This window comes from Podarcis tiliguerta (assembly GCF_965153285.1).
Source record: "Podarcis tiliguerta genome assembly, chromosome: 13".
NCBI classification, from domain to species: Eukaryota; Metazoa; Chordata; class Lepidosauria; order Squamata; family Lacertidae; genus Podarcis; species Podarcis tiliguerta.
Genome location: NC_139546.1, coordinates 2,893,632 through 2,918,673, shown reverse-complemented (window position 1 = coordinate 2,918,673; position 25,042 = coordinate 2,893,632). Strand labels below are relative to the sequence as shown.

The window sequence follows — 25,042 nt, the reverse complement described above, 5'->3', positions numbered from 1 at the left end:
CCCTCTTTCCCTCTTTCTCCGTCCTTCCACCCATAATAAGAGGATCACAATATTTGCATTGCTGTTTGCTGCATCCATCAGGTTATGGAAATGCATGGCTGGACCATGTTTAGGGGGGCCCAGGGCAAGAGGCCGTCTGGGGCTCTCTGCAGGGTGCCTCCAGATGACTCTCAGGCAGCCCCTGCCCCATAAGCTTACTGGGTGGCAGAACAGGCAGAGAGAGGCTTCTGAAGAATTGTCCAGTCTGGTGCTTTTCCACCAGTGTCACCACATTCTTGTAAGGAAAAAACTATAATGTTGGTCTGGGTGGTATCCAGACTGGCTGGTTGCCAATGCTGGGTCTGAGTTCTTCAATAAGAGAACCCTGCATTTTCAGGTATATTCGCTGCAGAATTACTTGCAAAGCAAACAGGCTTTCATTATTATTTTTTAGGAGGTGGATGACTTAATGAATAAACACAAGACGATGATGAAACTTGTTCTGGAAGATAAACTGTTGGTCACCTTAAGGCTTGAGGGTGGAACGGTCCTTGCAAGGCTTAGAAAGGAAGAGTTCTGTAACACAGAAGATTATAGGTAGGTACTTCATATGCCAATATTACTGCATTATGCATTGTTAAGCACTCTGTCATTATGGTGCCAGTTGGAAAATAATGCTTTAAAAAAAGTCTGGATGTTGCAACAAATGAAAATGTCACCATAGGTGTTGCAAAGGAACCAATGATCACGTTGTGTTTTAGAAAGAGACAGGAGAAAATGCCGTCCAAGGTGACAGTTAAATACTGTATAGTGTTTTGCCAGCACCAAGGGCAAAGCCCACATATCCTATAGGCATGCAAAATTCAGCTTTTGATGCATTCATTTCAAAGTGCAGGCTCTCTGCCACTGCTAATAACCTAAACTACTCCGTGAAACTCAAAAACCGCTTGTTCTGTAATCTGAATTGGGTAACTCGAAGTTAGAGGGAACATTCCAAAACTCCATTCTGTAAGTGAAACTCGCTACACATTTCTCTGAACCGCAGCCTTTAATTTAAAAAATATACCAATGATACATAATGTAATGGGGCAGAGATTATTATGTAGGATTATTGCCTCTGTCCTTTTTGGCCAGCAGAACCTGATGTTTGTCACTGCTGTTTGAAACAGTTCAGGTAAGCACTTTTAATTTCTAGTAGCTTCAGTAGTTATTTGCTATTTAGTTAACCAACGCTTGGTTTCCTCCTCTCTCCAACAGAGATGCCATGGAGACTATTACGAAGCTGTATAATCAAGTAGATGAGGAAGTTCATAGGGTGGTTCTATTGTCTAATAAATGTCTGCAACAACTAGAGAATCTCTTGGCAATGAGAAAATTTGAAGAAGGCTGTGAACAGGTCAGTAAAGTTGCTTTTCAGCTTTAAAAACAACAGCTTGGAGATCCAATCACAGAGACCATGCCATATCTCTCAGTAACATTTACTTAAATGGGTTTGCTATGAGACATAGTCTACAGACTATGGTTTGTTGTTAGTGAAACAAACGAGAATTCCTGATTCAAAAGTAATGCCGAGTCAGGGATTACAGTGGGATTACAGTGAGTTTCACCTTTGTACCGTAGGTGAATTTCTCCCACACTTTCACATTGTTCTCCATCCAAACAAGCCAGAGGCATCATCAGAGCTCGAGGACACATCGCTGCCAGGCAGAAACACACAAGGAGGGTTCAGAGCAGGACCAGCAAGGCTGAGGAGTAGGGTAGTTGCCTGGGAAGAGTCCCAACAGCCATATACAGAGACCTGGAGGGACACATTTGGCCCCTGGGCCTGAGGTTCCCCATCCATGGTTTACTGTGACATGTAAACAAAACACTATTTTTTTTTGTTTCCCCCTGGTTAAAGAAAATTTTGTTACATTTCAAATGCCTGAGATCAAATTGATCGGCTTCTGCTGGGTGTGCTCAAATAGGTGCCTAGTCAAAAAGGAATTTCTTTCCCATGCTCTCCAGAATGGTAGCTCTATCGATTCATTGTAGTAAAATGAATATCTCTTTATATTTAGGAGCACAGGAAGCTGATTTATGCCGATTCACACTATTGGTCCCTCTAGCAAACTATTATCTACACCAGGCACCCCCAACCTGCAGCCCTCCAGATGTTTTGGCCTACAACTCCCATGATCCCTAGTTAACAGGGCCATTGGTCAGGGATGATGGGAATTGTAGTCTCAAAACATCTGGAGGGTCGAAGGTTGGGAATGCCTGATCTACACTGACAAGTGGCTCTTCAGGATTCCAGACTGAGTGCATTGCTCGCCCCACCTGGAGAAGCCAGGGATTGGTGCTGGGACCTTCTGCAAGACAAGAGATGTTCTGCTAGTGAGCTGTCGCCCTTCCCCATCAAACCCAGTAGAGCTCACTTTATTGGGAATTAATTAATCCAGAACTGCCCACCACCAGCAGGCAATATGCCCCCTCCTCCTGAAAGATTAGGTAAAGGTAAAGGTACCCCTGCCCGTAGGGGCCAGTCTTGACAGACTCTAGGGTTGTGCGCCCATCTCACTCAAGAGGCCGGGGGCCAGCGCTGTCCGAAGACACTTCCGGGTCACGTGGCCAGCGTGACATCACTGCTCTGGCGAGCCAGCGCAGCACACGGAAATGCCGTTTACCTTCCCGCCAGAGCGGTACCTATTTATCTACTTGCACCCGGGGGTGCTTTCGAACTGCTAGGTTGGCAGGCGCTGGGACCGAACAACGGGAGCGCACCCCGCCACAGGGGTTCGAACCGCCGACCTTTTGATCGGCAAGCCCTAGGCACTGAGGCTTTTACCCACAGCGCCACCCACGTCCCTCCTGAAAGATTACCCCTGTGTGAATGTGGCCCTCCACAGACCAAAAGAGGCCACACTTCCCTTTGTGGTGATGCCACATCAAGTCTTTGCCTTAAAAGTTATTGGGTGGGGAGGGAGCTGTCTCATGCATGGTTTGGCCCTCAGGAGAACTTTCTCAGTGGTCCCCTTATACCACTGGCCATGCATGTTGAAACATGTGAAGGAAAAGAAGTGCATGAGGCTGGTGTGTGTGTGTGTGTGTGTGTGTGCATGCGCACACATGCACATGCATATAAATTAAAGTGGTTTCGGGCCACGGTTGCAACTAAACAGCACCATACATTCTAAAACGTTAGAGCAGTTTGCTTTAAAGTAAGTTTTTTTTAAACCCACATTATTTTGATGAAGATGCACATTTTTGCTAAAGTTGTGCTAAATGAACTGTTTGTTACTTCTAGATATAAAGCCTTGTATTCTTTATAGATAAAAGTCTGGTTTGAAAGTGAGAGAGAACAATATATTGGGCCTTTGGATCAAGAACTCCTTTCAGTTGAAAATGTGAAAAGGAAACAGGAACAGTTCCTGGTTTTCAGTGAAAAGGCGACGGTAAGTGCTTTGCTTTGCTTTCTTAAACTTTATGCATGTAGCTTAAGACATGTGACAACCAGGCCCATAACCATGATGGGGCTTTTGGCTATTTGCTGCAGCCATTGAAACTCTGGAAAACTTGATATGATGGCATACCAACAATACCAAGGGTGTGTGATTCACAATCACCATGGTTTGCGCATCAGCTAACAAATACCTTTTGAAACCCCAAATCCTTCTTTCCTTGTGTAATAGAAAGTGTTTGGTCAAGAAGAAAGAAAATTTACAACTTGGTGTTTTAGTTCATGGGGTGTCGTATCCAATGGAATGAGTATTCACCCTTTCGCGAGACATTAGACAGGAGCAAAGACTTGTGGGAAGTAGGCTGAACTCCCTCAGTTTTTCCTATCTAGACGCAGCCAGTACATTCCTCCTAGCTCTCCTAACTAAGTTTTTTACTAGTCTCTGAACCCTCTTTTTTTCTTTAGATTTCCCTTATTGTCATTTTAGTTTTACAGTTCTTTGTCTACGCTTTGTGGTTTTTTCCACACACACACACAAAAACCCTTTCCGTTGCTCTTTATGTTTAGTTTTTCCACTTATTTGCCACCCTTATTTTCTTCCTTAGTTGTTTATATTGAATTTATTTCCAGAGCCAGTGTCCTTGCTGCAGTGCCAAAGGCCGTTCCCGCTTTCAGGTGACCCTTTGTTGGCACACTCTTTTTCTTTCAGCAGCTTCAGCGGCTGCCGCCATTTTTCTGGGATCACAACAGAGTGAGTGTTCCTAATATGTCCCTGCCTGACTGCTGCTATTTGCCTTTGAAATTGAGCCCTGACTGACTGCTTCCTGGTTAGCTTTGGTGGCAACGGAGTGCCTGCCCCTTGTCCTCATCCTCCTGGTCGGCTGTGACAAGGAGAGTGTGTGTAGCTTCTGTCCCCCGCCCCCCCGGTGTGGCAAATGGAGTGTGTGGCTTTTGCTTGCCTTTTCTCCTGGTTCACAGAGTGGCAAACAGAGACCTTTGGGATATTAGAGTCCCTTCCCCTAACCCCTTCAACTCCATGGAAAAAGAGGCTGAGGATGAGTTTCCTTTTCCTTCCGCTCCCTCCTCTTTGCTAGAAGCAGAAGTTGACGATGATTAGTGATGGTTCTGTTCAAGACGAATCCTTTTCTATAAGACTGTTCCAAGAGGCTAGTACCCCCATCCTGAAACGTAAGATAATGCACAGATTAGAATTATCAAATTGGACAGCTGTCCTCAGCTGATGCGGCCTTTGGTCGTTCAGTGCTCCAACAGGTATTATAGTCAATGTATTGCAGAGATGGGACCCGCCTGAATTGGTGACTCCGCTGTGGTATGTCCCATTCCATTGGATACGACGCTCCACAAACTAAAAAGAACAATTGATCTTATCTGAAGTGTAGTTTTGGGAGTGGGGTATCGTATCCAATGGACCCCACCCTATGGTGCTCTACTATACACTGTTGGGTGGGAGTATGGCCTACCTTGAGTGCTAGTTCCTTGTGTTGTGTTTCCTTGCCTTTCAGATACTTAGCAATTTAGAGATTTTATTATAGAAATTTCCAGAGCAGAGGAAGTGGGAAGTAGGGAGGTATTTTTTTCTCTCTTTAGGGACTCCGTTGGTACTTTCTGTTTGGCAAATCCAGAAAACTGAGGGAGTCCAGCCTACTTCCCACAAGTCTTTGCTCCTGTCTAGTGTCTTGCAACGGGACACCCATTCCATCCTGTTGGATACGACGCCCCACTCCTGAAAGTACATTTCAGGTAAGACCAGTTGTTCTTTTTATGTTACAGCAATATTCCCAGAAAGGACTACAGCTCATAAAGGAGAATTCTTCATTAAAATCTGAAGAAGAATTTCAGGCTTTCAGTAGGTATCTGAGTAACATCACAATTCAAACCGAGAAGAGGAGATGTGAACTGGAGAAGCTGCTTAAGCTACATGAATTTTATGAAAAAGTAAGACTATTTCTATTTTCTTTTTATTTCATATTATACCACTCTACATGTTATGTTCAGTAGTAGATCACAGAAGTGTCTGCATGCTCTTTGCTCTTCTACAGTATGACTTTGCACTGCAGGGGGTGGAATAGATGATGCTTGGCTCCCTTCCAGCTCTATGATTTTCCATGAAAACAGCTTTGCTTACAGATCTCTCTTCATCTCTCAGAGCTCACAGTCTGCCATGCTGCAGAATATGGTGGGTGGATTTGGATAGATACGTACAGCAGAGAGAGATTTTCTTCACTCTTGAGAGATTGGGTACAGTTTCTGCAGTCTAGAATCTTGGGGGCTAGACCACAACCCCGGTAATGACGCAACTGCCCAGCCTCAGCAGCTTATTTTGGGCACAGTTCGTTGTGGGAAAGCTGCATATAAGTAAAATCAGCCAATCAATCCATGTCCTCCACTTAACTATTCTTTTTTCTTTCTCTCCTTTTCCGCTAATCATCCAGGCATCCAAGTGGATGGTTCACTGTAATGAGTTTCTTGAAAAGCTTTCAGTGGAAGCCAAGTATTCTCAGCCTGCAGTTCAGTCTTTGCAAAGCTACCACCAAGAAGCTACAAAGTTTTCTGCCGAGAACTTTCAGAAAGTCAGTGAGGTGATTATTGCTCTGGGTAACAAGGAGGAACTAAAACAATGGAATATTTTATGGCTCAAATGCCAGCAGACCAGGCACCACTTAGAAGAGGTCTTTTCAGAAGCAATTAAAGGTACCATTGAAGAAGGGTCCAGCAGTACTCTGAGAGAGATTGGCCAGAGGGACGGCCATAAGCTGGGCAGCAAATCTGCAACACAACAAAGCCAATCTTCCCACTTTTGTTCTAGCACCGTCAATAACGTCCATGACAGTAAGTCACTTGGTCCGTTTCAAGGTAGCAGCCCACCTGAGGACGTGCCTTCTTGTTTACATCAGGACGATGCTGCTCAAAACACTGATCCATTTTCTTCTTCTTCTGTTAAACCTTCGGTTTCACAAACTCTTACTCCACTCTTGGGTAGGTTTCAAAGGACTAGCCGTGTTTCAGAGGATTTGGACAACATTTCTACCTGCTGCTCAGAACCAATCCAGACACCCAGCACCCGCCACAGGAGACATCCACTGAAGAAGATTATGAAGAAGACACAGAGCTTTGAGTTGACCCGACACGAGAGTAACCACAGTGAACTGCATCATCATGGGTATACTGGGGTTTACATAAGAGGACTGGAGGTAGCCAGCAATGTTGCTGCAGAAAAGAGAAACACGCAGCGTTCCAGTATCAAAAGTCCTTTGGTTTGTAGAAATCGCAGTTTATCATCTCCTTCAAGAATCCGCCACGCAGAAGATGAAGAAGAGAAAAAAAGAGGGGGAAGGTGAGAAATGACAACAACGGAATCCATTCTGGTGAACAAACAGCCTGAAAAGTGCTGTAAATATTTTAACATGTTCTCAGTAGAATTGTTAGCTGATTACATTTTTGAGTCAATTAGCTTTCCTTTAATCACTGAAAGTGATTAAAGGTAAGTATTTTAGGCAGGTCAAGTTCTGAGGATCTTCAATGGAGGTGAAATTCATTTCTGAGCGACAGACAAAAATCTTGTTTGTAACATTGTACTCTTCACTGAGCAACACATTGCAGGATTCTTCTGTCATCATTATTTTTATTGAATTTCCTAAGATATATAACCAGGTGTGGTTCCATAGACACTTCAAGGCAGCTTTCAACAATCAATTTTGAATCTGAGCTCAAGGCGTTAAATATGTGGTCTATTTTGTTCTTGGAGTAAAATTAAAGATACCAACAAGTTCATAAGATTACAGTGCCCATTTCTCTTCTCAGCAGCACTGAATTATTGACCTAAATCTGCCTGTTATTGGTAAATAACTCAGTGCTGCTGAGAGAAAGAGAAAACATCAAGCCATCTCTTATGGGCCTGGGCTTTGTTTGCCCATGGAAATGTACCACCTGCCATAGGCAGAGGGGCAGGTGTCCCTTCCACTGAAGTGAATGGGGATAATTCCATGCCAGAGAAGCTTTAGCAATGTGATTCTTCCTGTGGTGTTTTAGCCGGCACAATGAAATCTGAGAGCTGTTTAACATTTCCTCCTAAGCCTGTGTTGGTTTTGGCGGTTATAAATATGGGGTGTATACCGTATTTACTTGAATCTAATGTGCACCTTTTTTGGCCAAATTACATTGCGAAATTAAGGTGCACATTAGATTCGTTGGCTCATTGACATTTGCAAGCAAATGCTTGTCTTGGTTTCAAGGTTCTGAACATTGAGGTGTGCATTAGATTCGATGGAGCATTAGACTTGAGTAAATACGGTGTAAATATTTGATGTATATACTTGAAGCATAGACTCTTCTAAACTGTGAGTGCTGTTGGTTCCTGATCATGTATCAGCCGATGATCATACCACAAAACACATGCCAGCCAAATGTTCACAAGTTGACTAGAAGGATTGATTAGACACTGAGTTACCATTTTCAGTGCTTTGCCTCCTCAAGAACAAAAGGATAAGGGGGCTGCATTTAAAATACTTTATGCTGTAACATCCATGCCAATAAGATGGAAAATTGTACTGCCTCAGATACCCTAGTTCAGTTCTCAGACGTAGTCACAATACATTACTTTTTATACTGACCTATTTTCCCTGCATTTAAAATATTGTTCCACATAAAAGCACTCAGAGCTTCCTTCTAATATATGTTTCTGGAACTGGATCTTTACCAAATTTGCACACATAGGTGTCCTAATAAACTGGCTACCTTCAGGGGAAAACCCTTCTAAAGCAGAATTAGTGTTGTGGAGAGGCCTTCCACATACCATCATATTTGAGTATGTGTATATATATATGTGTGTGTGTGTGTGTGTGTGTGTGTGTATAATATCTGAAAGAGAGGCCTCCCACACACCATCAGATTGATAATGGCAGGACCTTCATTTGACACTGGCCTCTTTCATGGAGGTGAAGTTGGACTGTTTCGCTTCTCATGGCAGGGCACGTACAGTTCACCATTTATTTTACTAGGTTCCCTTGTCACTCTGGCAGAAGGGGAGTTCTGTATGTCTTGCAGCATTGCCCATGCTAAGAGTTACGGCCCAGAGACCTCCCCTACTTCATTATTCCACACTGAAGTGGAATACCCTCTTACTGTTGGGGTGCAGAGTGTTCCAGGTTGGACAGTGCTTTGCTGGATCCGTCTTTTAACCCCAGAAAAGTTGATGTGATATATTTAGAGAGAAGCCTCATATCCTCAATCAAGAGCCTCTTTTAAGGTCTCTCTCCTGGAGGGAGGATAAACTCTCCAGGAGGGATGCAAAGCTTCTCACTCACCTGGCTGCTGAAATTTCTTCTCTTGAGCCACCTATGCCCAAAAGGATTGACAGTGCATGGGGTAAAAGAACCTAATTCATTCAGAAGGCAGGCACCTGGCTCTGGCAGAGGACCACTGAAAAGACAGGAGATTCCCACGCTACTGATAAGGATCTGCCACAGATGCCAAACGCTGACACAGACCAATGTGACATGGCTCTAGAAGGGTTTTCCACCAAGTAACCTATGTGGTTGGTTACCCTGATGTATGATTTTGGGCCACTCTTGAAGAACAACAGCAGTTACAGGTAAGTAATCGTGTTTTCCAAAACATTTCTTTTCATGACCTACAGATGCACAGCCTCCCATATCAGCACTCATTATGTTAATCTGCTTCCCATAGTCAATAAAACAAATAAGCACATTCTCTTTGCTTTTTTCTTCCTTTTTCAAACCTTTCCCCCATTGTGGAGCTCTTCAGTTTTACAGTACCAGACTTCTCTTTTCTTGGCACAGACTGTTATCCAGCATTTTCAACATGTTCTGCGTTATGGGAAGTGTGCTGTCTGAGTCACATATTCTTCTTACTCAAGTACGCCCAAATTGGTCACATGTACCTGTATTGCTCATGTATGTGGAACATTATTAGGGTAGACATAGCCTTCAAGTTTCAGGTTATCCTTTGCAACCATCAGGACTAGACATTCACTTTTCAAGTTGAAGCTGGTTCTCATTCTTACTGCATGTCTCCAGGTTAATCATGGAATTGGAGGAGCCTTGTAGGCTCTGTGCGAGAAATCTGAAGCTAGAGAATCCCCAAGATGTGAACAACAATCCTGTCCTTTGAGACCTCCAGGAAGAGCCCAGCACATCTTCAGGAAATTGGTTCCATTGCTGAACTAATCTAGTACGATAGTAGACTTTTCCTCACTGGAGGTCTTCATGCAGAAGCTGGGAAGCTATCCGTCAATTCAGTTCAGAGTGGGTAGGGTCTTCTCACAAGGTTAGTTGGTTCACAGCTAGCTCCCTGATCTCCTCTGCAGAGGAGGCTGACAGTAGCAAAGGGGAAGGGCTGCAGAGGGCAGTGATAGGAAATCCCCTTTCCCAGATTCCCAGGTCTTCTTGCTGTTGGAGCATGCAGCTTATGAATTTTGATGGTGGGCAACACGCATCATTGGAGGCGGCGGCAGGGGGGTAACATTTGAAACAAAGTGGTTTTGGGTGATTCAGTTAAATGCCATGCTTTATTTTCATAAAGTTTACCAAATAGGGGTTGCATAATATCAAATGAAAAGTATTGTATAAGAAATGGTTTGGGTCCAATCAATGTGAAAAATCAGCATTGCTGAGTGCTAAATTTTATATTTCCACTATAAATCCAGTATAAACAGTAAACGATTCAGTATAGCATGAGATAATAGTACGATAATATAGCTTAGACCATTTCTGTTGCAGAGGTCCTGATTGCTGCCGTATCTGCACTTCTCACTGCAATTCAGTTTGCTTGTCTTGCGGATACACGGTGGAACACATCTCTGGTGCACACATGAACACTTGCAAAGGTCCAAAACAGTCACAGGAGAGCATATCAAAGTGCACATTAATAGGCTCAGATTTGTCGCTAACACTTCCATCCAAGATCTGAAGCTGATGTGAGTTTGGGATGCTGTCAAATGTCTTGATGCCATTGACTTGCTTGTATTTTAGCTTGGACATTTTCCGAAAAGCTATCACATTACCTCACCAGTGATACTTTCCCCCCCTTGTGGTACATACAGATACGCTGGCAGACAGGTTTCTGTAGCGCATGCATCCCTTCCGATGCAGATACTGAACTTCCCAGATTTGACTGAGCTTCTAGATCCTTAGAATAAGGTCATAATTTATAAGCTGGTTTGCAGAACTTAAAAGGAACCTCAGAGATCATCTAGTCAACTCTCTGCTTATGCAGGAAATCCACTTCTGCATTGTCTCAGGTAGGTGAACGCCCAGCCTCTGCTTCAAAGCCTCCAATGAAGAGGACTAGATGACCATTGTGGTCCCTTCCAACTCTACAGCTCATGCTTTTTAGTCTGAATAACTTTATTCTTTCCTTTGAATCCATCAGTTCAAATCCCACTCTCTGGAGCACTAGAAAATAAATTGGTCTATCCTCTTTGAGCTAATCCTTCAGATATCTGGATGCGGCTGCCATATTGCCACTTAATCACTTATCCTCATCGTTCCTCATAGACTAGGTCTCCGTGCTCCTCACCATCTTTTCACCCTCAACAGTTGCCCTTTCCAGATTAGAAAGGATCCAAATAAATAGCTTAATTCAAGAAAGTGTGGAAATAAGTTTTTTACTACCTGCTCTGTGACCTTACTCAGAAAAGAAAGATTGGAGGCTGCCAAATATCTAGGAAGCTGGGATCCAGTTGCAATTTCTTAAACAAAGGTCTTACCACTGCTTCATTTAAAGGTTCAAGGACACAGCTGTCCTTCAAGGAAGCATTTACAATTTCCACCACCCAATTGGCCTGTCTCCGTCAATTTTTAGGATAGACACAGGTCCAACTAGCAAGTGGTTGGTATTGCTCCTCCAAGCAACTTATCCTCATCTTCAGGCAAACAAGAAGAAACTCCTCCATCAAAATTGGGCTATTGCCAACTTGGACCTCCTTTTAATAGAGTCAAAGGGCATGCAAGCAAAGTGCTTTTCAAACTTATTACAGCACATTGGCAGTCTCTTTACATGCTTTTTGACGTTTAAGGAACTCCAAGACTTACCTTTCCAGAAGCCATGTTGATTCTTCAGCATGAGTTGTTCTGTACGCCTAGCTGTCTTTAACAATCCTTTTCCATTAGCACCACATTTTCCAATACTCTTTTGGAGAGGCGAGTCATTGCTGCCTTGCCAATACTCTTGTCCAGGTCAGCATCAGTCGAGAGGTTGCTGGTTATGGTGAAGCCCAGGTATACAAAATTACCAAGACTGGCAATATCAGCCCCATTGTGTGGGAATCCCTTGCAGACCCCAACCACTTAGAGACAGTGAGGTCATGTAGCCACAGCAGTGGCGAGAGGAGGAATGACCACTGGAATGACCACAGAGAGAAGAAACATCATGGTACACCTGCAGCAACACAACTGGACACCTTCCTCTGCCCCAGCTGCAGCAAAACATGTCTCTCCTGTTTCGGTTTCTACAACCACAGCAGGCGCTTTAACTCTCCAACAGTTTGACTTTACCCTCAAAGGCACAATTCTCCAGTGTCTCCTCAGACAGACACCAACCAATTCTTTCTCCCACTTTATGCAGAGCAGACAAAAACTAAACTGCCTGTAATATCCTAGTTCCTTCTGCAATCTTACAGACAAGTTACACATTTTGTTAGAAGACTAGCAAATTCAGATTTGAGTTATTTAAGAACCCTAAGACCTCATGATTTGTTCATTTTTAATTTGTCTGTAAGTGCTAGAACTTCATCTCTTGTCATTAGTATTTGTCTCAGTTTTTCAGACTCCCTGAAAATGTCATTTCAGTTAAAAGTACCTGCCCTACATTTTCCATGCTGAAGACCAGATACAAAGAATGCATTGTTTTAATTAAATCTTGTCTTCTAGCATACATTTAATTTACTTGACATCCAACTACCTCTCCAGCTGGTTTTCTGCTTCTGCTTCTGGTGTGTGTGTGTGTGTGTGTGTGTGTGTGTTTTAATCTTGTTGGCAATAATTTTTCTGACAAAGCACTTCTCGAATTCTTTCCATCTCTTACATTTCTTTTGCCAACGTTTCTTTTTGTTCTTTTTTGGGCAAGACTTCCATTTTGAGATGCTGAATTGTAGATTTTCAGATTAACTTCTTTCATTTGTGACCAGAACTGGAGTCTCAAAATGTGTTCCTAGATTAATCAGAATCAGGAGCGACAATGAAACTCTTGTGACAGGCTTCCCTTCACCTACGAATGAATTTTAAATAGACAATGTAGGATAAAATAACTCTGCTGGGATTGCCAGTATCGTGAACGATACTGCTGCCATCCAGTTGTCTAGTAAACAAGCCAAATTTGTTAATTAGGTATAAGTAGAAATATTGTGTAATTTGGAGAAAATTTGCCAGCAATTGAAGGAAAGAATATCCCTTTTGACATTGTGTTTCTGCCCTGGCCATTATTCATAAATAATGTGCTCAGTAATACTGAGTTTTCATCTTGATTGGACCAAAATCAAGTTCTTACAATAGTAGACTTTGCATTAAAGGTACCTTTCATTTGATACCATTCAATCCAAGCTTGGTTTAATAAAATAAGGACTGTCATTTAAATGAATCATGGTGCACCATTTTGCTTTTTACAAAGTATTTAGCATATGTATATTCTTCCTTTCAATTCATAGTCTTCACAAGAAAGCATACAACTAAATGAGATCAGCTGAGATCCATTTGATACTTAAAAATAATTATGTGACATGTTAGAAAACATAAGAATCCAGAACTGTAGGAACGCACCAAGTGGAATCAACCGCATTAAAAATAATAATGTTAAAGTCAGACTGGAAGAAATGAGCCTTCAATGCACTGCAGTAGCTTTTTGTAGCTTCATAGTTCTGTAGGAAGGGAGTTCCGCAGCCATGGGGCCACCAGCTAGAAGACTCTGTCCCTTGACTCTGTGCCATTGACGCCACTGGTGCTTCCATCATTAGTGTCAAATTCAGGAGTGCTCCAACCCAACCTGTGACCTTCATCCTTCCGGGGAGTTCAACCCATCTGGGTTCAGCAATACATCTCCACCCAGACTGGCCAGTTTCCCAGCACTTCCATTTTATTTGGATTAAGGCTAGGCTTGTTCACCCCCAAACCACCCCCCAAAACTGTTTACATTTCCACAAATTAGGTCTGGCTCCAGATATTCCCAGCCCCAAATTCAGAGGTGATGCACCTGAAGTTCTAAGTTCCTCTCTGAACTTCAGCCTTTCCTCAAGCCTTGGCAGGCATGCGGCTGGAAAACAGACTTGGAAATAGGGGCTGGGGAGGGCAGCGTAGGCAAGAAGTGTTAGGCAGGGGGTTTCAGCATTCCCCCCCCCCCACTGCTACTTCTGTCCTCCAAATCACACTCTCCTTGGTACCTAGGTTAAGAAGACTACAATTCAAACTATTTTATCTACTGGTCTGCAGAGACTATTCCACAGCATTTCCCCATTCTGACAAATTTATAGGTATTGATTCTTGATTTGGTGCTCCAGTGTTCTCAACTTTGGGTCTCCAGTTGTTTTCGGACTACCGGTCCCATCATTCTTGACCACTGGTCTTGCTAGCTAGGGATAATGGGAGTTGTAGTCCAAAACCATCTGGAGACTCAAGGTTGGGAAACACTGCTCTAGATGTATGAGATTCAACCCTTCCTGTTTTGGTTAATGACCCAAAATATTTCTTCTATTGTTAAGGTTGTTTATTATTATCAACAGGAGACAAATTTAAAAGAAACTAAAATGACTACTACAGTGGCAGATACACGTCTAAGACTTGAGTGCAACAAATCTAAATATTGTCCTAGGCTGATCTGTCGCATGAAGCAGGTACAGCACCCTGGGCCAATGTGTGGGCAAAGGTGCCACATAGCATATATTTAAGTGAAGAGATGGATTAGATGATGCTCTAAAGTGTTTTGAGCCACTTATACTGGCATTGTCCAGTTTTAAACTGTGTGCCAGGCACCCTAGTGTGACTTGAGAGAAAACCATTGGTTTACTGTGAGAAATAAATTAGTGGAGAGTCTAAGCTGTCTTTCTCATTCCTCTGTGGTTGAATTATCTGTATCCACTCAGTACAGAGATGTGCCAGAATTACCTTTTCCAAGAAAGCATCTGACGAAGTGTGTATTACACAAGAAAGCCATTACCTTGAAAGCTTATATTTAGTTGATCTTTAAGGTGCCACTGGAATTATTAAAAAAGATTTTTTCATCTTGTTATTTATTATGACTTTTCCAAGAAAAATAGCTTGCTATTGTGATCAGGGACCAAAATCAGAAGTTTGGCATTCCTGCAGAAATGGTTGGACTACTGTATAATTATTATTTATGCAAAATCTATTGGCCAAGATCCAAATAGCTCTGCAACTACATTCACAATTACGTCTTAAGGAGTAGAACATCAATGCTTAACCAATTAATCAGGGTAAATCTCATTAAATAGGACATTTGATAGACTAAACAGGTACCCTGATTAATATATATTTAAAATAAGTAGTGTTATGAATTTGTGGGGTGTGAGACATCCTAAATTCCTGGTCCAATAAAGGTTAGAATTAATTAAGGTTGGGGGAGTTTAAACTGCCAAGCACTGAGTGTGGTTGTTAGGGGAACAAAGCCTGAGAATGGCGGAGTTGTTATGCAAACAAAGGAGCAGGGAGGTGGGCGATCAACAAAGCAGTTGCTCTCTGCTGGACAGCAGAGGGATGTGAGCCCCTCCGTCTGGAGTTCATTAGCAGGAGACAAAAGGCCAGAATTCTTAGGATGGCTGTGGACAGTGATGTGCTAGCAAAACTGTGGCAGAGAGGATGGCAGATTTTTGTTTTGTATCCAAGGCTGTATTTTTGTTTTGTATCCAAGGGACCAGCTTGGAGCATAACACTCTGAACCCCTCCAGCATAGGCTCAGGTTGTATATATGTGTAAATAAACCATATATTATTAAGACACCACTGTCTCTGCTGTGCCTCATTTCCAAAGGAAACAAACCCTGGGTAAGAACCTGGAGTCCCTGGAATAGCACATGACTGCAGGTAGCAGGCGCTGCCTTAAAGGGGGCCTTCCTCCCTTTCAGATCGCACAGGAGGGAAGGTGTTTTTTAGGATGTTTCCTGTGCTGCTGGTGCATGTATATATCATATAAGCCCAAAGAAAGTTTGCTTTCTGTCTCAAAACTACTGCTTTTTGCTAGATGCAAATGTATACAGATTCACTTAATTTATAAACATTCAGCTAAATTCATAAATAGCTAAAATTGCTTTAATTGGCTGAGAGTCAAATAAGGAGGATTTGGGGCTTTCTCTAGTGACAGCCCTTGACAGCCCCCCCCCCCCAATACATGTATACCATATGCCACACAGCAAAGGGGGAGTTTCAAATGCAGTATGCAGTATGGCAGTGGGGTCTGCTATCCAGGGAAAGAGAAGTCAGTAATCCCACTGCCAGTAGTTCTTTAAATCCTTTTCCTCACGGCTTGCCTTTCAATCGTTCAGTCTCAGGCCTGTTTTCCCAGTAGGAACTCCCTGTGTGCTGAATATTGTATTGTTTGGGGAAATTCATGAGAAAGCAGCTGTACATCATCTCTGGAATGTTCTTCTGTTTTACAGTAGAATGCAAACATAGAAAAGGTCATAATAGTTTTGCAGATGTAATAGGAAACGTTCTGTACTGTGTAGGGGGAGCCTGTTTCAAATAACAAAATTATTTTGTCTTCCTGGCTAGTTACTGTTCTTCTACAGCATCTGATGTGGCTAAGCCCCTCTGTATCAGAGTGTGCGTGGTTTTTTTATCAGTAGGAAGGGTGGAGTGGGAAACTCTGGCTGCAAATAAGAGCCTGAAACCTGCAGGAAACTAAGATTGGCTGCTGTAACTACAAATGCTGGTAGAGGTTTGCCAAAATTAGTAAACCGCAATAACCGTTTAGCAGCCAATGAGGCAACCCTGATTTTTGCATGGATGATTTCTCAAGTGAGAAATGTACAATATTACTCCTGGGAATCATTCCCACTTACAGGCCCAGAGATGGAGAAGTGTCTTCAGTTCAGAACGAGTAAGGTGCAAAAGGAAATCCATGAATCCCGCGGGAGTTCCCCAGAAGGCAGTACACAGGTCTGCTTCATGTCATCACATGTATGCATTTTGTCATCAATATATTTCCATGTCTTTATAGGTATGACTGGTTCACCAAAGCCATCCTGTGATGCTAAATTCTTAAGTTACTGCTTATTAATCATTGTTGTCTGTGTTCCATGCAATTCTTCTGTTTCTTTCAACAGCAAGGTGAACCACATAATGGATGAGATGATCAGAACAGAAAGGGAGTATGTCAGATCTTTAGGCTATATCATCAACAGCTATTTTCCAGAAATGGAAAGGATTGACTTACCTCAGGATTTGCGAGGGAAGCGGAATATCATATTTGGAAATTTGGAAAAGCTGTATGACTTCCATTGTCTGTATTTCCTGAAAGAACTGGAGCACTGCACAGATTTCCCCCTGCGGGTTAGCCACTCTTTTCTCAGACATGTAAGTCTCATTTTCCATTAGTGTGTTATTGTCCTCAGATATCTTCTTGTATTGACTAAAAATTGTATTACTAGGAAATACCACTTTTCCCTCATAAAGTTATCTAATTCTGTAATTCCCCTCTCTCTCTGCACACCATGTTTGTTCAGGGTTCTGTACTGCATTTCCCCCCCTAGAGATAGCTCCATATAGTTCTTTCCAGTTAAAAGTACTTTGGCCTTCTTCAGAGGCGGATTTAGGGGAGGGGGACTGGTTCGGTCACACTGGGCACGGAGCCTCAGCACACCACCAGGGGCACCGCAACTGTTACTTAGAATGGAGCGTGAGAGGCCGAGGGAGGCTGGATTTTGGCATGGAGCAGGGTGCTGCTGAAAGTGGAGACCCCAAGAGACACCACTGCCCTCTTGTTCCATTCCACTAAATTGCCTGTGTGGCATCTGTCAGCACATGGACAGTTTGTCATGTTTCCTACTCATGTGAGACAAGAAGCAACGGCCTCTAGAACAAGGCTGACAGTCCAGCTGATCCCTATCCCTTTTGTCCCACCCAAACACACATACATATCATATGATCCCAGCTGCCTGTTCTGTCCCAGGATAAGCGGCTGGGACAAGCCCTTCTTCGCCATTACAGTCAAGAAAGGAGCATCTCCTGACCTGAAAGAGCACAGGGTCTGACATTTTATGGCCTACACCCTGGTCCAATTGGCTGGTAGATAAATTCCCCATCCCTGCCCAAAATTGCTTTTAAATGGGATTTCTGATTTGTGTCACTGGAGGAAAAGGGACAGAGTGCACTTGTAATGATTTGAATAATGGTGTTCTGCTTCTGCCACTAAATACCTGTTTGTATTTCACCTGGAGAATTACTGTATAATCCAATACATGTCTACTAAGAGGGAAGCCTCAATGAGTTTGGCAAAGGTAACTGTGTATAGGATAGCAGCCTTAAAGGTCTTTAATGCAACTTCCCCTACATTTATTTATATTGCCTATTTCTTCCATCACTTGTTTAAAAAGTTTTAAGATCTTGTGTCATAGAACATTACAAACACTATAATTCTGTGATTCGGTTTCATCCCATACGAGTTCCTGTACATTATAGTAGCCCCTGATTTGCCCAAACTGCTAGTTTTCAAATTCTGTATGTATGTAAGCTGGCAGGCAAGAATCTTTTTGTTGATTTCCACTTTTGCAAGTTCCTACTTGCATGCATGGAAAACACTCTGAGGGCATTATGTTAGAGAGAGAAGCAGGGAGCAAAATTTAATTACAATTTTTTGGCTGTCCAGGCATTCTGAAGTAAAGCAGTACTATGGGACAACTAACATCTTCTGTTTAAATCAATGAGACTTTAAGTCCTTAATTTTGACTGGATGGTGTCCAGGATTTGCCAATATGAATCCCCTCTAAATGTTTGCCTTGGTATGGTAAACCCCCCCCCCCAATAATTTAAGGGGTTTGTGTTCTCAGTCACTACTTTGATGCTCTCACCTGGCAGCACAGATGCAATTTTCTTTACGGTCTTAAGTTTTAGACTCTAAAATGAAATTATAGAAGTTGAAATAACCTTCATTTAATTTTTCTGTCATCAAAAATCTCCAGTAAGCGCTTAAAAATGAATATTGAGTCTGAAGGAAATATCTATCTGGTTTTACCTACCTGGTTTAAAGAAGGATAACAGGGACCAAGCGCTGAGATTCCTGAGTTGCAGGGGCTGGACTAGATGACCATGAGGTTCCCTTCCAGCACTACATTTCTATGATTCTATGGACTACAGTTACTCAGTCTCATGCTCTATTTAGTGTGTGCAACAACAACCTTACATAACTGCTCACTACTCAGCATGTTTAACCACTGCCGGGTGTTCTGTATGTGTTGCCATGAAATAAAGTGGAAAATTCCACTCAATCCATTTCTGGAAGCTAAGTTACTCTTTGCCATTATGATGTCATCAAATGCCTGTGATGTGCACAATGTGGCTGTTAGCTTGTCAGAACTGTTGATCACGTTGGCAACAGTGATTTCCACTTTCTGCTCAGCATGTTCAAGCAGCGTTCTTAATAAATATGATACTGATAATAATACCACGGTGAGACTGAGCAACCCGCTCCGTCCCCGTTTGCAGATTGAGATTGTCTATAGAAGGGAACTTCTTTGATCTGTGGAGGCTCTCTGCATAGTTTGCTGCCCTGGTTTTCCTGGTCTCGCAGGAGTCCCACACATATCAAAGGCTCCCAGCTTTGGACAGATGGCTTCCAACTCATGGAGGACAACAAAACCCCTTCATGTTCCTGTTTAAATAATCCCTGAACAGGGCTTTTGTGAATGGACCAAGGGGCCACCAAGGAGCTTTCTAGTTGAGTGGGGCTACGTACTGAGGTCTCCCTCATCACATTTCCTACTATACCATACTGGCAAACAGTCAATTTCTTTTGCAAAAATTCTGGCATCCTTAACATCTTGCTAGTTTTTATGATCCCTATTTTTATTTATTTTTATTTCATTAGACTAATAAAATGATGCCATCATTCTTGAGCAATACCCATTGTTTTCCCCCACTCCTACATAGCTCATACGTTTTGCTATTATTTTTTGATGAATGAGCTACATAGCTCATAGGTTTTGTTAATTTTTGTTTCATTCACTCGCTGTAAGAAGGCATTTTACTTAGCTTTCAATAATTTGCATAAAACATTCTCACTGGTGCTGTCAAGTATACTACCAGTCAGAGGATAATCAGTCTGTGTTGAACATAAACATAAGAAACCTGTATCAGGAGTCACAAAATGGTGGTGGCCCCCAGTTTATGGAACACTTTCCTCGGGGAGGCACGCTGGTGCCACCCCTCTCTGCTTTTAGGCAGCAGGCAAAAACATTCTTATTCACCCAGGACATTGGATCTCATTTTTCTGCTTAATTTTTTAGTAGGGTGGGGTGGAGTTAGATCTGGGTTTTATATATAGTATCCTTGTGTATTTTACATTGTCATATTCTTGATTTTTCTGCTTCTTTTCAATATTTTTGTAAGTTGCTTTGAGTTTTACTTTTTTGAAGCAAGTGACTAATAAATATTAGTGACTAATAACAAAGTGACTAATAAAAGAAACAAATGATGATAAAATGTCTTTGATGTGTATCATCATTAATTAGCCAATTAAATGCCAAGTCTATTTTTCATTATTTCAGGAAGAACAGTTTGGAATGTATGCATTGTACAGCAAGAACAAGCCGCAGTCAGACGCTTTGCTTATAAGCCATGGAAATACCTTCTTTAAAGTAACTATCGCTTAATGTTTACTACATCTATGATTGTGTCTGAGCAGAATTTGTTGACCTTTGTGGTATTTTATCACCTAATGGTTATGTGTCCTTCTACTAATCTTACAGAATAAACAGCAGGAATTGGGTGATAAAATGAACCTGGCTTCTTACCTGCTGAAACCTATCCAGAGAATGAGCAAGTATGCACTGCTTTTGAAGGATCTGATCAAGGAGTGTTCGGCAGCGCAGGAACAGGAGCTGAGCGCCCTCCGGGCTGCTGAAGAAATGGTCAAGTTCCAGCTTCGCCATGGAAATGATTTACTTGCCATGGATGCCATCAGAGGGTGTGATGTGAGTCCAGCCACATTCCCACCCCCGAAATCCCTGTTGTGCTGTTCAGGAAACCTTAATTTTTGTAGCTTTAGTTGCCTGGTGGTGGTGGCTACATTATGAGGCAGGAAGTCCCCTGTTCAAATCACACCTCCGTCCACTTAGGCCAGCCACTCTCAGCTCAGCCTCTGCATATAATACTTGTCTACATTTGTGTTGTAAGAACACAAGAAGAGCCTGGTGGATCAGACCAAAGGCCCGTCTGGTCCACCATCCTGTTCTTACAGTGACCAACCAGATGCCAATGGGAAGCACACAATCAAGACCTGAGTGCCACAGCCCTCTCCCCCTTTGCGATTGGCAGAAACTGCTATTCACAAGCCTCCTGCCTCTGACTGTGGAGGCAGAGCAGAGCCATTGTGGCGAGCAGCCATTCGTAGCCTTATCCTCCATAAATTTGTCTGCTACTCTTCAAATGCCATCCACATTGATAGCCACCGCTGCTTTTTGTGGGAGCAAATTTAATAGTTTTGACTGCGTGGAAAAATTATTTCTTTTCTCCATCCTGAAGCTTCCAACATTCAGCTTTATTGGAAGTCCCCAGATTCTGTTATAAATAAGAAAGGAAGAAAAACCTTTCCCCACAGCTGGGGTCAGCAGCTGGAAGTCCCCAGGCTAGAGCCCTGACTGCTGCTGATAACTATAACCCATATAGTTATTAGCTAAAAAGAAGGGGGGGATGGCTACAGAATTTACTAACAGGTTGCTTTACAGCTTTAGAACTGTCTTACCGTCCCTCAGGATCATCTTGGAGGGCCTCCCACCCCCCAAAACACCAGGAGCAGAAGAAGGTCTGTAAGATTACTGCCGCCATGTACAGTGGTACCTTGGGTTAAGTACTTAATTCGTTCCGGAGGTCTGTTCTTAACAGTGGCGTAGCGTTGGGGGTGCAGGGGGGGGGCCGGCTGCACCGGGCGCAACATCTGGGGGTTAGGGTTAGGGGCACAAATCCACGGGTTAGGGGGTGCAAATTACTTGCCTTGCCCCGGGTGCTGACAACCCACGCTATGCCACTGGTTTTTAACCTGAAACTGTTCTTAACCTGAAGCACCACTTTAGCTAATGGGGCCTCCTGCTGCTGCCGCACCGCCGGAGCACAATTTCTGTTCTTATCCTGAAGCGAAGTTCCTAACCTGAAGCACTATTTCTGGGTTAGCAGAGTGTGTAACCTGAAGCGTATGTAGCCTGAGATACCACTGTATATGAAGGACCTTTGATTCTAGTTGGAAGGTGCTAAATATTATTTTTTAATTCATGTTAGGAGAACCCTAGCCCAAAGCGGCCCTCAGGCCTAAGGAAGTTGAACCAACCTCCTCTCTGAAATCCCTTCTCCTGTGTTGTCTCTTCTTCTCTGATCAGGTCAATCTGAAAGAACAAGGGCAGCTGAGGTGTCAAGATGAGTTTATTGTGTGCTGTGGCCGAAAGAAGTACTTGAGGCATGTTTTCCTTTTCGAAGACCTCATCTTGTTCAGTAAAACAAAAAAGATTGATGGGGGATATGACATTTACATGTACAAACAGTCATTTAAGGTAACTTCATCCTTGTTGGGTGTGCTTTTCCTGCCTTGGGTGTGGTTTGATGGCATGTGATGCAGCTAAGCAGGTCTGGGTCTGGTCATTGCTTGAATGGGGGGGCACCTTGAACCCCTCCAGGGAAAGGGGGAATATCAATACAGCAAACCACCTCTCATAGTGTTTTGTACTTGCTAGTGTGGGGAAGGGGCTAAATAGAAACAAACAAGGAAGTGATCTGGTATATGCATTATTTAAGGCAGTCTCTAGCAGTCCAGCTAGTAAAATCCATTCAATACATTTTCACAAGGATGGCTGGTAGTTGCAGATATTGAGAATGGGCCACTCATGGATATAGTGTTGGGTATAGTGTTGTCATACATCCAGAATTTCCCGGACACAGCTGGAATACTGGAGTCAGAAGCAGTGTCCAGGCGAAAATCGCTAAAAATCTGGACATATGGCAGCCCATGTCCGCAGTGGGCAGTGTCGTTTTTGGTGATTTCCCCTAAAATAGCTCAAAAACTTTACTTTTGCGATTTTGTCAAAAAGTTCAAAAACTCTGGGCAAACCTTTGGCAAATAAAAAATGGCAACCCTATATATTGGGCCAGTCAGAACTTCTCAGCCTGCCCTATCTTGCAAATGAAATCATATACATATGCCCTGAGACCCTTGAGAAAGAGTGGGACAAAAACGTAATCATTGAATTAATGTGCTCATTACTTGCAACTTTAATGCACATTTGTGAGAACCATGCTTCTGTGACTGAAAATCAATACTGATACAGTTTTCTAGCCACTATGCCCTCATCCATATACACTTCTTCATTTGGCAGGACTAATAGATTTTCATGCTCTTAAACAGTGTTCCTCATGTTTCTTGGTCACATTTATTTATATATTTATGTTTTTGCAGACAGCTGAGATTGGAATGACAGAGAATGTTGGAGATAGTGGCCTCAGATTTGAAATCTGGTTTCGAAGGAGAAGAAAATCTCAGGACACTTACATCCTTCAAGCAAATTCAGTAGAAACTAAGATTGGATGGACAAATCTCATAGGAAAGATTCTTTGGAGACAAGCCTTGAGAAACCGAGGTGTGCCTGCCAGAATAGTCTGCCCTTTGCCTATTGCTGACCTTTATGCCTGAAACTCTTTCCTAGAACAACCAGTGTGATGCCCCCGCAAATCCCTTCAAATCCATCCTTCAAAAGTCAACTCTTGTCTGACCCCTGTGTCATAACCCTTCAGTCCCCACCCCAAACCCAAAGGAAGTGTTGGTACATTTAATTTCATTTGTGCATTAAAACCTCAGTGGTTGGGGATGTGGAGCTATATTTTTCCTTAGGTTACTCTGCAAGTCACTATGTACACTCTCTGAATACATAGCAAAAGCAACATTCCGCAAGAGGTGAGAAGGTGGGAGAAATTGTCTGCCTTCCTCCTTCAGAACCACCCCATCACCACCCATGTGCATATGTTCCCCGTCTTTGTTGGATCTCGGCCTCAGATCCAATAAGGTTATGTAATGGCATTTCATATCTAAACTATTTTAATATACATTATGTTATTGGTCTACTAGAGCAAGCATGGGGACCTAGGAATGGTCAGGTGACAATGGCACTGGTGGTTTTCTTCTGGCAGAATTTGAAGCACTCTTGGCACACAATCTTACATTTTCTGTTAAAAAAGCAAAACAAAAAAGTCTCTGTCATATATTCTTTTGTACAAAGAGCTCAACAGTTTTCACACATGGAACAGTGTAACATTTACATCCTTCCCCTTTAATTTGCATTGTTTGTATTATTAGAGTCGTTTTCCTTCGCACTCGTTTTGGGTTTTCTTAGTATAAAATACTTTCAAACATGTATATTTCCTAACTGTTTCTCTCATGTTTTTGGATGGTTGCTTTTAGAACTCCGAATGCAAGAAATGGTGTCGATGGGCATAGGAAACAAACCATTCATGGACATCAAGCCCAGTGATGCAGCTATAAGTGATCGAGCAATAGACTATATAATGAAACGAGCAGGTACAGTTTGATGCTTTCCCTCACTTCTTTGGCAACTCTTTTAAATTTCTTGTCCACTTCTTACAAAAATTATTTTATTGGATCCCCACCCCCATGGAAAAAATTCACAGCTAGTTCTGCAAGTTCTGTTCCTCAATAGCAAGGCAAATGAATTTTGAAACTGAGGGGACCCTCATATTTTTGAAAAGCAAAAATCCCACTAAGAAACTCCCAAGCCCTTAGGCTTTTTCAACCAGTCAGAGCAGCGAAAGGACTGCTTTCCGTGAATATTCTTCCGTATTCTTCCTCCTCGCTTCTCAGGCAGACCATCAGCTTGCCTTGGTCTCACATAACAAGCCTTTAAATTCTCAAGTGATAATTCACTACTTAGGGTGTTTTCAAATGGAAAAGATGGTGACTCTGTAAATAAATGTGCCATCAAACTGCCCTTCAGAATTGGCTTCAGCCCAGCCTCACGTGCATCCATGATCCAGTAGACATCTTGCGGCACACAATTTGAGAAGATGTGTAGCACGTTAACATTCTCCACAGCAGACCAATTCCATGGTGATTTTGGTCCTGTAAAAACACAGAAGGAAGAAGTATTTTCAAACATTCCAAATGCAGCCTCTCTGTGGAGTGAGAGAGGCTTAGCTAGGCTGCACCAATTCTGGGATCCTTGGAAACACTCTGAAATATAAATATGCTTTATATCAAGCCAGGCCATTGGTCCATCTAGTCTAGTGATTGTAGACGCTTATTGGCAGTGCTCCAGGGCATCAGGCAAGGTCCTTAGAGTTGTAGAAGAGTCTTTCAACAGGACATGCCAGGGATTGAACTTGGATATTTTGACTTGAAGGAATTGCTCTACCCCCCCACCACCACCTCC

At 42.7% G+C, this 25,042-nt stretch overlaps 1 protein-coding gene across 9 annotated transcripts in view; it reads left to right on the top strand.

Annotated features, from left to right (window-relative positions):
* Window positions 1-25,042, top strand: part of PLEKHG4B (pleckstrin homology and RhoGEF domain containing G4B) — a 104,374-nt gene that overhangs the window by 70,149 nt on the left and 9,183 nt on the right. For 8 of the 9 annotated variants that reach the window (XR_014503938.1, XM_083407374.1, XM_083407376.1 and 5 more), the window contains 11 exons: window positions 434-576; window positions 1,237-1,375; window positions 3,291-3,413; window positions 5,210-5,374; window positions 5,872-6,773; window positions 16,727-16,976; window positions 20,165-20,254; window positions 20,366-20,590; window positions 21,989-22,159; window positions 23,059-23,239; window positions 24,058-24,174. Coding sequence is in view for 8 of the 9 variants with exons in the window: in XM_083407374.1 (XP_083263500.1) it covers window positions 434-576; window positions 1,237-1,375; window positions 3,291-3,413; window positions 5,210-5,374; window positions 5,872-6,773; window positions 16,727-16,976; window positions 20,165-20,254; window positions 20,366-20,590; window positions 21,989-22,159; window positions 23,059-23,239; window positions 24,058-24,174 (2,506 nt within the window). In the remaining variant the exon portion in view is untranslated. Of the gene's footprint in view, window positions 1-433; window positions 577-1,236; window positions 1,376-3,290; window positions 3,414-5,209; window positions 5,375-5,871; window positions 6,774-16,726; window positions 16,977-20,164; window positions 20,255-20,365; window positions 20,591-21,988; window positions 22,160-23,058; window positions 23,240-24,057; window positions 24,175-25,042 lie in introns of those variants that run through there. The other variant, XM_083407379.1, reaches the window with a different exon arrangement.